At 36.7% G+C, this 17,353-nt stretch overlaps 1 protein-coding gene across 1 annotated transcript; it reads right to left on the reverse strand.

Annotated features, from left to right (window-relative positions):
* Positions 1 to 3,259: 3,259 nt before the first annotated feature.
* LOC149036202 (uncharacterized) lies at positions 3,260 to 5,969 on the reverse strand. The gene is made up of 4 exons (XM_089189586.1): positions 5,416 to 5,969; positions 5,092 to 5,242; positions 4,361 to 4,467; positions 3,260 to 4,058 (listed from the first exon to the last, which is right to left on the reverse strand). The coding sequence occupies exons 1-4, from the start codon at positions 5,422 to 5,424 to the stop codon at positions 3,741 to 3,743; spliced, it is 585 nt and encodes a 194-aa protein (XP_089045712.1). The 5' UTR covers positions 5,425 to 5,969; the 3' UTR covers positions 3,260 to 3,740.
* Positions 5,970 to 17,353: the final 11,384 nt, after the last annotated feature.

Here is a 17,353-nt window from a genome sequence, read left to right on the forward strand (position 1 = left end):
TTTCACTTTTTGGAATGATCAAGCGTTCAGTGGTAAACATTTACCAGGGACACAGTCTTATTTGTACTGCATGAAACGTCAGCTATGGAACTAAGGCCAATCACTCGCAAAATCAATGGAAACTGCTGAATTACACTCAATCCCACCCCCTAGTATCAATAACGAATAGTCCGTAACATGAAGTCATTCTCCCTTTTTGATTCTTTTAATGATTGAACATGAATTTCATACAGCACAAAATGAATTCAAACCGTTTGACATGATTGTTCACATAGGCTCCTACGAACTCTCCCACTGAAAAAAAGGTCATGTTGCTCACACAGATTTTATTTGTGAAAGCTTTTGTCACCCTCTGTGAGGTTTCTATTTTGAAGGTTTGCTTGGTTGTAATAGGTAAACGTAATTTATCCCTATACTCCAATTTTCAGTGGAGGGTTGAAAGTAATATGGTTAAATGCATTCATTTGGTTTAGTTTTGCCACGAACAGTGATCATGACTAGAAAACCCTCCTCTCTCAACTAACCAGACTTCAAATTGAAATAAGACCAATATTGACTTGGTCTGTGGTCCTGATTGCTGCTATTTTTTTAAGCGGCTGGTAATGCGTTAGTCACCTCGAAGCCTAAACATTCCCTTTCCCTGAGCGACTCCCCTGGCATTTGTACTTTTGAAGATTGACTTGTTTTACTCCCCAACCCCCCCCCCTCCGTCAAAATAATTGCATTCAAATGCCCCACTCAATGTTGAATGATTCTTTGTTCGATAAAAGAATGTTGTAGACTCGTTACCCTTTAACTCCTCCATTAAGCAGGTGTATTATGCAGGAAAGAATTGACACTTCTAGCTCAAATGCTCCAACCCGCCTAGGCAAGGTTCAAATATCCCCAGGCATGGATGACAATCAAATACCCATGGGTTGCCTGAGGGGGGGATGTTGAAGCTTCGAATTGATCAGCGGAGTTGCCAAAGTCTCTTTGAGAGAAGAGTCATATCATTGGCCTCTTTGAGGCCAATGATATGTCTTTACTTTGAGTTCCCATTGACACCTTACAACGTTTACCATTTTTCAGAAACCAGAATTGGTTTCTAAAGATTATGATTTAATACACTTTTTAAAAGAGTGATTTATCGCGTTGTGCAAATGCACTGTAATTATTCCAAAATTAAATTGAAATTTGTCACATGAACTGAAAATTTTCACATCTTTATATATTTTGGAACTAACATTATTATATCCTCAACCATGTAGTTATCTGCAAGTTATTCAGGCTTGAGCACATTTTAGGCAAAAGTTTGTAAAATTTTCAATGAACGGAAGTTTGTTCCAGTAAAGATATAAATCTCGTGATGTTGTGGTCGGCGCTATTCATCTTAACCTCAACGTGGCTGCTGTTTAGTGTTTTCGGGTCCCCTGTTACAGTTTCATAACTTTTGCATCAACATTATTCAGGTTATAGGAAGAATCAATAAATAAATAACCAATTAAAATTTATGAATTTAGGCTGATGGTTGTATTTGGGGAGGTTTCCTTGATGAATGATTAACAAGTTGTCTGTGTAAGAAAGGGGCCAAAACAAACTACTGAAATAAAATAACGGAGTCCAGTTGTAGAAAAGCGGATAACACTATCCGACGGATAATTTGCCATCCAGCGGATAGCTGTTTAGAAAATGTACTGCGCTGTTTATTGGATAGCGATTTATCCAGTGGATTGGCGAAAAATTAAGTTGAAGAAGAGCGGGACAATTCATTGTGTATTACATGGAAAGTAAATATCTTTATGGAGCGGGAGATGCTTCAAACATGGCGCCGTTCATGGTGCAACACTCGGATGTACTACTAGGGGGCTTTGTAAGAGATTTGTAAATTTTTGCGTTTTTGTTCACTGGTTATTGTGATCTTGGTGTCCCCGTTACGTAAAGGAAGATGTTGCGCCTCTCATAAAGTACTCAAATGTGTGCATTCAATCGATCAACTTGCACGTGATTTATCGTGGTCTTTCGTCGGCTTGGAAACCAATGCCTAGGGCGCAATTACAAAACGGCCAGATAAGGGGCTAACGCTCGAAACTTCAGTTTTAAAAACTCTTTATGGTAGTCAACTTATAGTACCAACTTAGGAAATTAGGGTACAAGTAATGTATGATAAAGACTTCTTTTCACCATTTCATTGTTTCCTGCTTCTTTCTCGAGGACTTGAATGCCATTTCATTTACTTTTACTCTCTAGATATCTTATTCTTTCTTCTTTTCAAGCACCCAGGCTTGCAACAAAATAATCCAGGCATTGTATCCACTATCAGACTGGATCCAAATTCAATAATAACAGAGTAAGTTACATGGTAGTGTGTAAGGCAATACTGTTCATTTCAGGGCTGCCCCAACTGTGGATAATTGCAAGTCAAACTAAGAAGAATGAAGGGGTAAGTTTCTAAAGAAACTGTGGTGCTGCACTGGCGAGGGAGTATGGCCAGATAATTTTGGTTTATCAATGGAGTTAATAATGTAAATTGGGTATCATAAAAGTTCATAAAGAGTTTCATAGTTGTCGTTCTGAGCATTAGCCCTTTGTCAGAGCTAGTGTTTGAAGCTCATGCTTTGTCAGTGTTAACCCTCCACGGGTCAGCACCAAAACTCTTTAAAGTGGCAAATTTACATCGTCAACTTAACTAATAAAACTAAAATTATAAAAGTAATAAGAAGTTGAGTTTGATTGTAAAGGTAGCTTTCAAACAATTCTTCATATCTATCTTCTGTTTTTCTTTCATCGGTTTGGAATAAAAACTTGGTGACTCATGTACCTTCCACCAAGTCCAGCTGTCTCAAATCTCTTTGAAGTTTTTAGTTTTAGTTTTCATTTGGTTTTAAGCAAAGTTTAGATTCCATTTCCATCACAATAGTTTGTGAAGCTTCATTCCTATGGAGCAGTGTTTAATGGCTTCCTAGAGAGGCTGGTCATTCAGTCCACTTGGACACTAAGTGAGTTTCCCTCACTTGCAGTCAGTTACAATTAGTTACTTTGAGTTGTCAACAACTCAGTCCTTTCAATATTTGTCTGTGTTCTAAACTGCAGATGGATGATGATTGCTCTAGTTTTGGTTCTATAATATCTGCACATGCATACTGCACTTTTAGCCATATATTTATGCTATAGTTTAAACAAAGGTGTGATTGAATTGATGTGAATGAGTGAGTTTCGTTTTTTTTTCCTCTCCTCAAGGTACATTACCATTGTCTTAAATCAATAGCAACAACAACTGAAGTCTCCAATACTATTGCTTTTATTAGAAATGTGCTGGTACTCATAGAGTGAAGCACATATTCTGGTTACAATACCAGTTACAACTTACATTACCTAGAACATTATAAGTAATATTTCCTTACTTGAGGTCATGTTATTACAACAACATATTAAAGTCAAATGCAAAGTAATACTTCATAACAGATGAAGGAAGTTTCTTAAAATGTAAAGCTCCATAAAGTATCTTATATTTTGCAAAAAAAAATTGAATCTATTCCAGTCTCTTTCACCAGTTAACAATCATGAATTACTTGCTTCCTTCTCACCTTCATTTCGAAGTATCACGAACTAATAAAAACTATTAAACTGGAAAGAAGTGGATATACTATATGTAAAATAAAATATGGAACAAACCGTCCCAGGATGAAAAGAAAAAAACATTTTAAAATTCTCCTACTCTGTTCCTGTACATGTATTTTAACATTGAAACATATTTACACCTAACAGGCTTCAACTTGAGCCTGACATGTGACAGAATAGTCAATTCTTGTGCTCTCAAAGTTACAACTGTATAATTTACTTTCTCTTTCTCTTTTCACCGTTTCCACAAAGTGTAGAAGGAACCATGTTTGTCTGTCAGTGGGCTGGTCGTCTTTCATTAAGGAAGGCTCCACTTCCTCCATGGATGCCTTTCCATCTTCATCACTGGCAAGATACCTCCCAGTGTATTTAGACTTGATAGACATGAAATCACTATCTTTGTTGACATGTTGAAGTTCAAACATGCATTTCATTTCATCAGGCTGATGGGTACCCAACTGAAAACAGAAATATAGATCTGAATTAACAATCTAAACTAGACATTTGTAACCTTACTGCAAGTAACACAAGACTGAATTATTGGTCAGGGTGGGTCAAGTCATTACTACAGAATGATTCAAAGTTATTCCACGTATAATCATTTCCCACCTAAAATAACTAAGAATGTAAACCAATAAAGAGATTAAAATAGTTACTTTTTGCCCACTCTTTGTGCTAAATTGTTACGTAAGTAATTTGTTTATGTGAAGTTGCAGTTTAAGTGATAACAATTTCATAACCTCAGTAAATCACAACTCACCTGTAAAAACACCCTGTTTCCTTCTACACACAGGTAGTAATGGCTGCCATCCAAGTCATACCTTATGGTATGTGCCCCATAATTATAAGATTTTTCTATGTAAATTACTAGAAACATGAAAATAAAAAAGTCTAAGTCATTATTTAAGGTAAACTGAACTTTTTAATGAATACTTAATTTACCTCAAAACCATACTGAAGACTATTTTAATCATGTGATCAGTCTAGTGGCATGCTGAATAATGTTTTGAAGCTGGGTTTAAAACACAGGGAACCTACAAGCTCAAAGTTTTTTTCTTGTTCTCTGACAAAAACACTTCACGAAAACTAGTTCTCGAATTTTACGTAGTCGTTAATTGCAAAAACAGAAAAGTTCTGTATTACTATATGGAATAGTTTTAACACAAAAGTTGCTAGTATGACTAGATTAACAAGGCCTTGTGAATGTTCACAGATATTTGGGCGTCATTGTAAGTACTTTTGCAATTAACTCGCTGTCAAAATTGAAAAGGACAGAAAAAATCCGTAGGTGTCTTTACATGGAGATTGCATTTAAAATAAAGTCAATTATAAACACATGAAGGTCCACTTGCACTTAAATCGGCATCGACTCAGTTACATTATGCGCGATCATTTTAGACTGTGCCACTTTTAACATGTAGAAAAGCTGAAGCTTTTCTACATGCTAACAGCCTTTGTGAGGATCACACCCTACCATAAGCTTAAATTTACCTGTTTTGTAGCTCCGATGGCTCCCGGTAAACTCTACAGGAATTTGATGGCCAGGTTCGCCCTCTGGCAAATCTGCTATGAAGAGGTTTCCGCTTCTGCTAAGTCTGTGCTCGGGGATATCCATTCGAGCGCACGCGCTGATTTCAATTGACTGTCCGGGAAAGTTGAAAAAAAAACGGAACATCTTTTAGGTTCTAAATCGAACATAGCACCAGTCAAGTAGAAATGTTTTGCGCGGGCTGAACTGTCTAATTGAAAATTTAACTACATAGAATCCACGATTGAATGGGTTGGAAAGTTAAATTTATAGTAAGTTTACCGTACCTCGACCATATTTGCTTTGTGACGGGTTTTTCTCCAAGCTTGATTTGTAGTCCTTAGTTCCTCTTGATATTGATCTTTGCTAGTTGCAAATGGAATGGAAATCTTAAGAATCGGCGATCTATTTATACAGGAAATTGAGGAAGTCAATTAGATGTTAATTTACACAAGGAAGTCCCCAGAGTCACACGGTCTTCTCAGAAAATGAAAGCGTCAAATACTTGAGTGACTCGCACGGATTTCGCAATAGGCTTAGCTTTTATCGAGTAAGAATAGTTTCTATGGCTGCCAATTGAGCATACGATTGGAAATGCTCGCGATTCTGTTTCAAGGAGAAGAGTGTTTTCCAAGTAATAAGAGAAAACAAGTCACGCAAGTTAGTAATGAAAAAAATTTGTCCAAAATAGACTTTTAGAGTTATTCTAAGTTGACTAAAAGATGTCTTTAAGAAACTGAAAAACGGAAATTTCCTTTTTGAAAGTGATGTTAGAAATTAGCCACTCTAATTAATTCTTGTTTAACAGAAGATGTACTTTGGGATCGTCACGCAACCAGCTGCGTGACATTCAGACCCCTCCAAAGAGTGGAATGTTGTACAGGTCAAAAGGGTCATGTTCAATTCCGATTTTTACGCGCTGAATAAAACAATGGACATGACTTTTTTTTTTGGCAGTAAATCTAGCCACAGAAAATGTAAAAAATTGAAATCTATGTATGGAAGATTTCAAACACCTGAAAGATGCTAGTGTGAATTCTATTTGAAAATGAAACTATTTCATTAATCCTTTTAACTTAATCTATTTACGGAATGTGGTCACATATGATATTCCAATTTCGCCCTCTTACGATTAAAACCAAGAGATCAGTTTGTAAAAGCAGTAAGGTAATACATAATGTTACAATGGGAATGTTTTCAAGTCACGTTTTTCAAAAATTTAAGAACGCGTTTCTCGCTACGAAGAATAATTCAACGGGGTAAATGGAATCTTCAATTAGGCATTTTGACAGGGAAGGGCGTCTGATCCAAGTTTAGCCAACATTTTGCAAGTCTAATGTGCTCACTTGACAGTTTTTTTTGGTAATTCGACTTAACCAGATTGACGGAACTATCAACAAGATGGCATTTGTACCCTTCGATTGCCCAATCACGAAGGAGATCCATTTATTGCAGTTACCTTGATTATTGAAAAAAATCTGTTCAATGATTCTATCTCTTTGTAGAACAATAGTTAATGACTGAGAATGAGTAATTGCGACGAGCCGAGGAAGAAAATTAGGGAGTAGGACATCACTGTATGACATGAATATCAGCTTAATAAACACTGCGGTTTGTTGATCCCTTTTTTTTTTTTTTTGATACTTTGAAAGCAATTCCATTATTCTCCGAAGAAAAATAAGATTCCATCGTAACCAATCAAACCGGAGATAAAGAAAGCAAGCAATTATGTATCATTTACCTGGTCTATGAATCTTCAAGACATGCAACAGGAAAACATATTTCCCTTTTTCTGTTTTCTTTACGTTTTCCTTATGGAGGAAAAAAAAAAAATGAAATTTGAAGCCTTCCGCACTTGATAAGCTTTCCGCAGAACGCTGCCTCTTACCTCGCCATTGTGTTCCTTCCTACTGCACGGCTTTGTTGTCTTCATTTTATTTCATAATTTTTATGCTTGTATTTGATGTAAAAGTAAGAAAAGAGACTAACTACAACATAAATCGCTCTCTGAGATGAGCGAGACAGTTCATTGACGCTTGACGCTTACATGACGCCTAATTTTCATGATCGCGCGGGAGATTTATACCTGATGGCGTACCTCACTTTAGTTTGCTAGACGTTCTTATACAATACCCATTTACAAGGTTTGTTTTAAATTTGATATCGTTAATTCTTCACTCTTTTTTGCTGTTGAGAGGTTTTTCCGTAGTGCAGTCGTGTAACAGCTACAGCCCAGGAAATTTCTTGTCATTTCCGTAGCTTTCTTAAAACTTTTTTCACCTTTTGGAATGATCAAGCGTTCAGTGGTAAACATTTACCAGGGACACAGTCTTATTTGTACTGCATGAAACGTCGGCTATGGAACTAAGGCGAATCACTTGCAAAATCAATGGAAACTGCTGAATTACACTCAATCCCACCCCCTAGTATCAATAACGAATGGTCCGTAACATGAAGTCATTCTTCCTTTTTGATTCTTTTAATAGTTGAACATGAATTTCATACAGCACAAAATGAATTGAAACCGTTTGACATGATTGTTCACATAGTCTCCTACGAACTGTCCCGCTGAAAAAAAGCTCATGTTGCTCAAACAGATTCTATTTGTGAAAGCTTTTGTCACTCTCTCTGAAGTTTCTATTTTAAAGGTTTGCTTGGTTGTAATACGTAAACGTAATTTATCCCTATACTCCAATTTTCAGTGGAGGGTTGAAAGTAATATGGATAAATGCATTCATTTGGTTTAGTTTGCAATGAACAGTGATCATGACTAGAAAACCCTCTTCTCTCAACCAATCAGACTTCAAATTGAAATAAAACCAATATTGACTTGGTCTGTGGTCCTGATTGATGCTATTCTTTTGAGTGGCTGGTAATGCGTCAGTCACTTCGAAACCTAAACATTCCCTTTCCCTGAGCGACTCCCCTGGCATTTGTACTTTTGAAGAGTGGCTTGTTTTATTCCCCACCCCCCCCCTCCTCCGTCAAAATAATTGCATTCAAATGCCCCACTCAATGTTGAATGATTCTTTGTTCGATCAAAGAATGTTGTAGACTCATTACCCTTTAACTTAACTCCTCCATTAAACAGGTGTATTATGCAGGAAAAAATTGACACTTCTGGCTCAAATGCTCCAACCCGCCTAGGCAAGGTTCAAATTTCGGCGCTACTCAGCTTAACCTCAACGTGGCTACTGTTTAGTGTTTCCGGGTCCACTGTTACAGTTTCATAACTTTTGCATCTACATTATGCAGGTTGTAGGAAGAATCAATAAATAAATAACCACTTAAAATTTATGAATTTAGGCTGATGGTTGTATTTGGGGAGGTTTCCTTGATGAATGATTAACAAGCTGTCTGTGTAAGAAAGGGGCCAAAACAAACTACTAAAATAAAACAAAAGAGCCCAGTTGTAGAAAAGCGGATAACACTATCCGACGGATAATTTGCCATCCAGCGGATAGCTGTTTAGAAAACGTGCTGCGCTGTTCATTGGATAGCGATATATTCAGCCGGGATTGGCGAAAAATTAAGTTGAAGAAGAGCGGGATAATTCATTTTGTGTTACATGGAGAGTAAATATCTTTATGAAGCGGGAGATGCTTCAAACATGGCGCCGTTCATGGTGCAACGCCCGGATGTACTACTAGGAAGCTTTGTAAGAGATTTGTAAATTTATGCGTTTTTGTTCACTGGTTATTGTGGTCTTGAAGTCCCCGTTACGAAGAGGAAGAAGTTGCGCCTCTCATAAAGTACTCAAATGTGTGCATTCAATCGATCAACTTGCACGTGATTTATCGTGGTCTTTCGTCGGCTTGTAAACAAATGCCTAGGGCGCAATTACAAAACGGCCAGATAAGGGGCTAACGCTCGAAACTTCAGTTTTAAAAACTCTTTATGGTAGTCAACTTATTGTACCAACTTAGGAAATTGGGGCATAAGTAATGTATGATAAAGACTTCTTTTCACCATTTCATTGTTTCCTGCTTCTTTCTCGAGGACTTGAATGCCATTTCATTTACTTTTACTCTATAGATATCTTATTCTTTTTTCTTTTCAAGCACCCAGGCTTGCAACAAAATAATCCAGGCATTGTATCCACTATCAGACTGGATCCAAATTCAATAAAAACAGAGCAAGTTACATGGTAGTGTGTAATGCAATACTGTTCATTTCAGGGCTGCCCCAACTGTGGATAATTACAAGTCAAACTTAGAAGAATGAAGGGGTAAGTTTCTAAAGAAACTGTGGTGTTGTACGGGTGAGGGAGTATAACGAGATAATTTTGGTTTATCAACGGAGTTAATAATGTAAATTGGGTATCATAAAAGTTCATAAAGATTTTCAAAGCTGTCATTCTGAGCATTAGCCCTTTGTCAGAGCTAGTGTTTGAAGCTCATGCTTTGTCAGTGTTAACCCTCCACGTGTCAGCACCAAAACTCTTTAAAGTGGCAAATTTGCATCTTCAACTTAACTAATAAAACCAAAATTATAAAAGTAATAAGAAGTTGAGTTTGATTGTAAAGGTAGCTTTCAAACAATTCTTCATAGCTATCTTCTGTTTTTCTTTCATTGGTTTGGAATAAAAACTTGGTGACTCATGTACCCTCCACCAGGTCCAGCTGTCTAAAATCTCTTTGAAGTTTTTAGTTTTAGTTTTCATTTGGTTTTAAGCAAAGTGTAGATTCCATTTCCATCACAATAACTTGTGAAGCTTCATTCCTATTTAGCAGTGTTTAATGGCTTCCTAGAGAGGCTGGTCATTCAGTCCACTTGGACACTAAATGAGTTTCCCTCACTCGCAGTCAGTTACAATTAGTTGCTTTGAGTTGTCAACAACTCAATCCTTTCAATATTTGTCTGTGTTCTAAATTGCAGATGGATGATGATTGCTCTAGTTTTGATAATATATAATATAATATCTGCATGAACATACTGCACTTTTAGGCATATATTTATGCTGTAGTTTAAACAGGGGCGATTGAATTGATTTGAATGAGTGAGTTTCATTTTTTTTTCCTTCCTTAAGGTACATTACTATTGTCTTAAATCAATAGCAACAACAACTGAAGTCTCCACTAGTAATGCTTTTATTAGAAATATACTGGTACTCATAGAGTAAAGCACATATTCTGGTTACAGTACCAGTTACAACTTACATTACCTAGAACATTATAAGTAATATTTCCTTACTTGAGGTCATGTTATTACAACAACATATTAAAGTCAAATGCAAAGTAATACTTCATAACAGATGAAGGAAGTTTCTTAAAATGTAAAGCTCCATAAAGTATCTTATATTTTGCAAAAAAAAAATTGAATCTATTCCAGTCTCTTTCACCAGTTAACAATCATAAATTACTTGCTTCCTTCTCACCTACATTTCGAAGTATCACAAACTATTAAAAAATGGAAAGAAGTGGATATACACTGAGCAAGAAATAAATCCAAACTCCCTAAAAAAATATAATAAAAATAAAACATGGAACAAACCGTCCCAGGATGAAAAGAAAAAACATTTTAAAATTCTCCTATTCTGTTGCTGTACATGTATTTTTGCATTGAAACATATTTACACCTAACAGGCTTCAACTTGAGCCTGAAATGTGACAGAATAGTCAATACTTGAGCTCTCAAAGTTACAGCTGTATAATTTACTTTCTCTTTCTCTTTTCACCGTTTCCACAAAGTGTAGAAGGAACCATGTTTGTCTGTCAGTGGGCTGGTCGTCTTTCATTAAGGAAGGCTCAACTTCCTCCATAAATGCGTTGCCATCTTCATCACTGGCAAGGTACCTCCCAGTGTATTTAGACTTGATAGACATGAAATCACTATCTTTGTTGACATGTTGAAGTTCAAAGATGTATTTCATTTCATCAGGCTGATGGGCACCCATCTGAAAACAAAAATATAGATCTGAATTAACAACCTAAACCAGACAGTTGTAACTTTACTGCAAGTAACACAAGACTGAATTATTGGTCAGGGTAGGGGCAAGTCATTACTACAGAATGATTCAAAGTTAATTCCACAGATAATCATTTCCCACATAAAATAACTAAGAATGTAAACCAAGAAAGAGATTAAAATAGTTACTTTTTGCCCATCTTTGTGCTAAATTGTTATGTAAGTAATTTGTTTATGGGAAATTGCAGTTAAAGTGATAACAATTACATAACCACAGTAAATCACAACTCACCCCTAAAAACACCCTGTTTCCTTCTACACACAGGTAGTAATGGCTGCCATCCAGGTCATATCTTATGGTATGCGCCCCATAATTATAAGATTTTTCTATGTAAAATACTAGAAACATGAAAATAAAAAAAGTCTAATTCATTATTTGAGGTAAACTGAACTTTTTAATGTAAATTTAATTTACCTCTGAACCATACTGAAGATTATTTTAGTCATGTGATCAGTCTAGTGGTATGCTGAATAATGTTTTTAAGCTGAGTTTAAAACACAGGGAGCCTACAAGCTCAAAGTTTTTTTCTTGTTCTCTGACAAAAACACTTCACGAAAACTAGTTCTCGAATTTTACGTTGTCGTTAATTGCAAAAACAGAAAAGTTCTGTATTACTATATGGAATAATTTAAACAGAAAAGTTGCTAGTATGACTAGATTAACAAGGCCTTGTGAATGTTCACAGATATTTGGGCGTCATTTAAAGTAGTTTTGCAATTAACTCGCCGTCAAAATTGAAAATAACTGAAAAAATCCGTAGGTGTCTTTACATGGAGATTACATTTACAATAAAGTCAATCCGTAAACACATTAAGGTCCACTTGCACTTAGATCAGCATCGACTCAGTTACATTATGCGCGATCATTTTAGACTGTGCCACTTTTAACATGTAGAAAAGCCGAAGCTTTTCTACATGCTAACAGCCTTTGTGAGGATCACACCCTACCATAGGCTTAAATTTACCTGTTTTGTAGCTCCGATGGCTCCCGGTAAACTCTACAGGAATTTGACGACCAGGTTCGCCCTCTGGCAAATCTACTATGAAGAGGTTTCCGCTTCTGCTAAGTCTGAGCTCGGGGATGTTCATTCGAGCGCACGCGCTGATTGCAATTGACTGTCCGGGAAAGTTGAAAAAAAAAACGGAACATCTTTTAGGTTCTAAATCGAACATAGCACCAGTCGACTAGAAATGACTTGCGCGGGCTGAACTGTGTAATTGAAAATGTAACTGCATGGAATCCACGATTGAATGGGTTGGAAAGTTAAATTTATAGTAAGTTTACCGTACCTCGACCATATTTGCTTTGTGACGGGTTTTTCTCCAAGCTTGATTTGTAGTCCTTAGTTCCTCTTGATATTGATCTTTGCTAGTTGCAAATGAATGGAAATCTTAAGAATCGGCGATCTATTTATACAGGAAATTGAGGAAGTCAATTAGATGTTAATTTACACCAGGAAGTCCCCAGAGTCACGCGGTCCTCTTAGAATATGAAAGTGTCAAATACTTGAGTGACTCACACGGATTTCGAAATAAGCTGAGCTTTTATCGGGTAAGAATAGTTTCTATGGCTGCCAATTGAGCATACGATTGGAAATCATCGCGATTCTGTTTCAATGAGGAGAGTGTTAGTAAGTTAGTAAGCTAGAAAAAAGATGTCCAAAATAGATCTTGTAGAGTTATTCTAAGTTGACTGAAAGATATGTCTTTAAGAAAATGAAAAACTGAAATTTCCTTTTTGAAAGTGATATTAGAAATTAGCCTCTCTAATTTGTTCATGTTTAACAGAAGATGTACTTTGGGATCGTCACGCAACCAGCTGCGTGACATTTAGGCCCCTCCAAAGAGTGGAATGTTGTACAGGGCAAAAGGATCATGTTCAATTCCGCTTTTTACGGGCTGAATAAAACAATGAAGATGACTTTTTTTTTCCCAGTGAATCTAGCCACAGAAGAAGTAAAGAATTGAAATCTATCTATGGAAGATTTCAAACACCTAAAAGATGCTAGTGTGAATTCTATTTGAAAATGAAATATTTCATTAATCCTTTTTACTTAATCTATTTACGGAATGTGGTCACATATGATATTCCAATTTCGCTCTCTTACGATTGAGACTAAGAGACTAGTTTGTAAAAGCAGTAAGGTAATGCATAATGTTACAATGGGAATGTTTTCAAGTCGCGTTTTTCAAAAATTTAAGAAGACGTTCCTTGCTACGAAGAATAATTCAACTGGGTAGGTAGATGAAACCTTTAATTCGGCATTTTGACAAGGAAGGGCGTCTGATCCAAGTTTAGCCAACATTTTGCAAGTCTAATGTGCTCACTTGACAGTTTTTTTGGTAATTCGACTTAACCGGATTGACGAATCTATCAACAAGATGGCATTTGTACCCTTCAATTGCCCAATCACGAAGGAGATCCATTTATTGCAGTTAGCTTGATTATTGAAAAAAATCTGTTCAATGATTCTATCTCTTTTTAGAACAATAGTTAATGACTGAGAATGAGTAATTGCGACGAGCCGAGGAAGAAAATTAGAGAGTAGGACATCACTGTATGACAAGACTATTAGCTTAATAAACACTGCGGTTTGTTGATTCGATTATTTTTTTTGGATACTTTAAAGGAAATTCCATTCTTCGAAGTATCTTCGAAGAATTTTGCCGTTGAGAGGTTTTTCCGTAGTGCAGTCGTATAACAGCTACAGCTCAGAAGATTTATCGTCGTTCCCGTGGCTTTCTTAAAACTTTTTTCACCTTTTGGAATGATCAAGAGTTCAGTGGTAAACATTTACCAGGGATCGACACAGTCTGATTTGTACTGCATGAAACGTCGGCTATGGAACTATGGCCAATCACTTGCAAAATCAATGGAAACTGCTGAATTACACTCAATCCCACCCCCTAGTATCAATAACGAATGGTCCGTAACATGAAGTCATTCTCCCTTTTTGATTCTTTTAATGATTGAACATGAATTTCATACAGCACAAAACGAATTGAAACCGTTTGACATGATTGTTCACATAGTCTCCTACGAACTCTCCCACTGAAAAAAAGGTCATGTTGCTCACACAGATTCTATTTGTGAAAGCTTTTGTCACCCTCTGTGAGGTTTCTATTTTGAAGGTTTGCTTGCTTGTAATACGTAGACGTAATTTATCCCTATACTCCAATTTTCAGTGGAGGGTTGAAAGTAATATAGTTAAATGCATTCATCTGGTTTAGTTTTGCAATGAACAGTGATCATGACTAGAAAACCCTCTTCTCTCAACCAATCAGACTTCAAATTGAAATAAGATCAATATTGACTTGGTCTGTGGTCCTGATTGCTGCTATCAGTTTTTGAGTGGCTGGTAATGCGTTAGTCACTTCGAAACCTAAACATTCCCTTTCCCTGAGCGACTCCCCTGGCATTTGTACTTTTGAAGATTGGCTTGTTTTACTCCCCAACCCCCCCCCTCCCCTCCGTCAAAATAATTGCATTCAAATGCCCCACTCAATGTTGAATGATTCTTTGTTCGATCAAAGAATGTTGTAGACTCGTTACCCTTTAACTCCTCCATTAAACAGGTGTATTATGCAAGAAAGAATTGACACTTCTAGCTCATATGCTCCAACCCGCCTAGGCAAGGTTCAAATTTCCCTATCCCCAGGCATGGATGACAATCAAATACCCATGGGTTGCCTGAGGGGGGGGGATGTTGAAGCTTGGAATTGATCAGCGGAGTTGCCAAAGTCTCTTTAACATGAGGCCAGTGATATGTCTTTACTTTGAGTTCCCATTGACACCTTACAACTTTTACCATTTTTCAGAAACCAGAATTGGTTTCAAAAGATTATGATTTAATACAGTTTTTAAAAGAGTGATTTATCGCGTTGTGCAAATGCACTGTAATTATTCCAAAATTAAATTGAAATTTGTCACATGAACTGAAAATTTTCACATCTTTGTATATTTGGAACTAACATTATTATATCCTCAACCATGTAGTTATCTGCAAGTTATTCAGGCTTGAGCACATTTCAGGCAAAAGTTTGTAAAATTTTTAAGGAACGGAAGTTTGTTCTAGTAAAAGTATAAATCTCGTGATGTTGTGGTCGGCGCTATTCATCTTAACCTCAACGTGGCTGCTGTTTAGTGTTTCCGGGTCCTCTGTTACAGTTTCATAACTTTTGCATCGACATTATGCAGGTTGTAGGAAGAATCAATAAATAAATAACCACTTAAAATTTATGAATTTAGGCTGATGGTTGTATTTGGGGAGGTTTCCTTGATGAATGATTAACAAGTTGTCTGTGTAAGAAAGGGGCCAAAACAAACTACTAAAATAAAACAACGGAGCCCAGTTGTAGAAAAGCGGATAACACTATCCGACGGATAATTTGCCATCCAGCGGATAGCTGTTTAGAAAATGTACTGCGCTGTTCATTGGATAGCGATTTATCCAGTGGATTGGCGAAAAATTAAGTTGAAGAAGATCGGGACAATTCATTGTGTATTACATGGAAAGTAAATATCTTTATGGAGCGGGAGATGCTTCAAACATGGCGCCGTTCATGGTGCAACACCCGGATGTGCTACTAGGGGGCTTTGTAAGAGATTTGTAAATTTTTTCGTTTTTGTTCACTGGTTATTGTGGTCTTGGTGTCCCCGTTACGTAAAGGAAGATGTTGCGCCTCATAAAGTACTCAAATGTGTGCATTCAATCGATCAACTTGCACGTGATTTATCGTGGTCTTTCGTCGGCTTGGAAACCAATGCCAAGGGCGCAATTACAAAACGGCCTGATAAAGGGCGAACGCTCTAAACTTCAGTTTTAAAAACTCTTTATGGTAGTCAATTTATAGTACCAACTTAGGAAATTAGGGTACAAGTAATGTATGATTAAGACTTCTTTTCACCATTTCATTGTTTCCTGCTTCTTTCTCGAGGACTTGAATGCCATTTCATTTACTTTTACTCTCTAGATATCTTATTCTTTCTTCTTGTCAGGCACCCAGGCTTGCAACAAAATAATCCAGGCATTGTATCCACTATCAGAATGGATCCAAATTCAATAATAACAGAGTAAGTTACATGGTAGTGTGTAATGCAATACTGTTCATTTAAGGACTGCCCCAACTGTGGATAATTGCAAGTCAAACTACGAAGAATGAAGGGGTAAGTTTCTAAAGAAACTGTGGTGTTGAACGGGTGAGGGAGTATAGCCAGATAAGGGGCTAACGCTCAAAACTTCAGTTTTAAAAACTCTTTATGGTAGTCAACTTATAGTACCAACTTAGGAAATTAGGGCACAAGTAATGTATGATAAAGACTTCTTTTCACCATTTCATTGTTTCCTGCTTCTTTCTCGAGGACTTGAATACTGTTAATTTAAGGGCTGCCCCAACTGTGGATAATTGCAAGTCAAACGAAGAAGAATGAAGGGGTAAGTTTCTAAAGAAACTGTGGTGCTGCACTGGTGAGGGAGTATAGCCAGATAATTTTGGTTTATCAACGGAGTTAATAATGTAAATTGGGTATCATAAAAGTTCATAAAGAGTTTCAAAGCTGTCATTCTGAGCATTAGCCCTTTGTCAGAGCTAGTGTTTGAAGCTCATGCTTTGTCAGTGTTAACCCTCCACATGTCAGCACCAAAACTCTTTAAAGTGGCAAATTTACATTGCGAAGTTAATTAATAAAACCAAAATTATAAAAGTAATAAGAAGTTGAGTTTGATTGTTAAGGTAGCTTTCAAACAATTCTTCATATCTATCTTCTGTTTTTCTTTCATCGGTTTGGAATAAAAACTTGGTGACTCATGTACCTTCCACCAGGTCCAGCTGTCTAAAATCTCTTTGAAGTTTTTATTTTTAGTTTTCATTTGGTTTTAAGCAAAGTTTAGATTCTATTTCCATCACAATAGTTTGTGAAGCTTCATTCCTATGGAGCAGTGTTCAATGGCTTCCTAGAGAGCCTAGTCATTCAGTCCACTTGGACACTAAGTGAGTTTCCCTCTCTTGCACTCAGTTACAATTAGTTACTTTGAGTTGTCCACAACCCAATCCTTTCAATATTTGTCTGTGTTCTAAACTGCAGATGGATGATGATTGCTCTAGTTTTGGTTCTATAATATCTGCACAAACATACTGCACTTTTAGCCATATATTTATGCTATAGTTTAACAAAGGTGTGATTGAATTGATTTGAATGAGTGAGTTTCGTTTTTTTTCCTCTCCTCAAGGTACATTACCATTGTCTTAAATCAATAG

This window comes from Pocillopora damicornis, chromosome 12 (assembly GCF_964200805.1).
Source record: "Pocillopora damicornis chromosome 12, jaPocDami1.2, whole genome shotgun sequence".
In the NCBI taxonomy this organism is placed as follows: domain Eukaryota; kingdom Metazoa; phylum Cnidaria; class Anthozoa; order Scleractinia; family Pocilloporidae; genus Pocillopora; species Pocillopora damicornis.

Coding starts and splice junctions, on each gene's coding strand:
- LOC149036202 (XM_089189586.1), bottom strand. Junction 4,468..5,091: donor CCATCGGAGCTACAAAACAG/GTAAATTTAAGC, acceptor TCATGTTTCTAG/TAATTTACATAGAAAAATCT. Junction 4,059..4,360: donor GAAACAGGGTGTTTTTACAG/GTGAGTTGTGAT, acceptor TTCTGTTTTCAG/TTGGGTACCCATCAGCCTGA.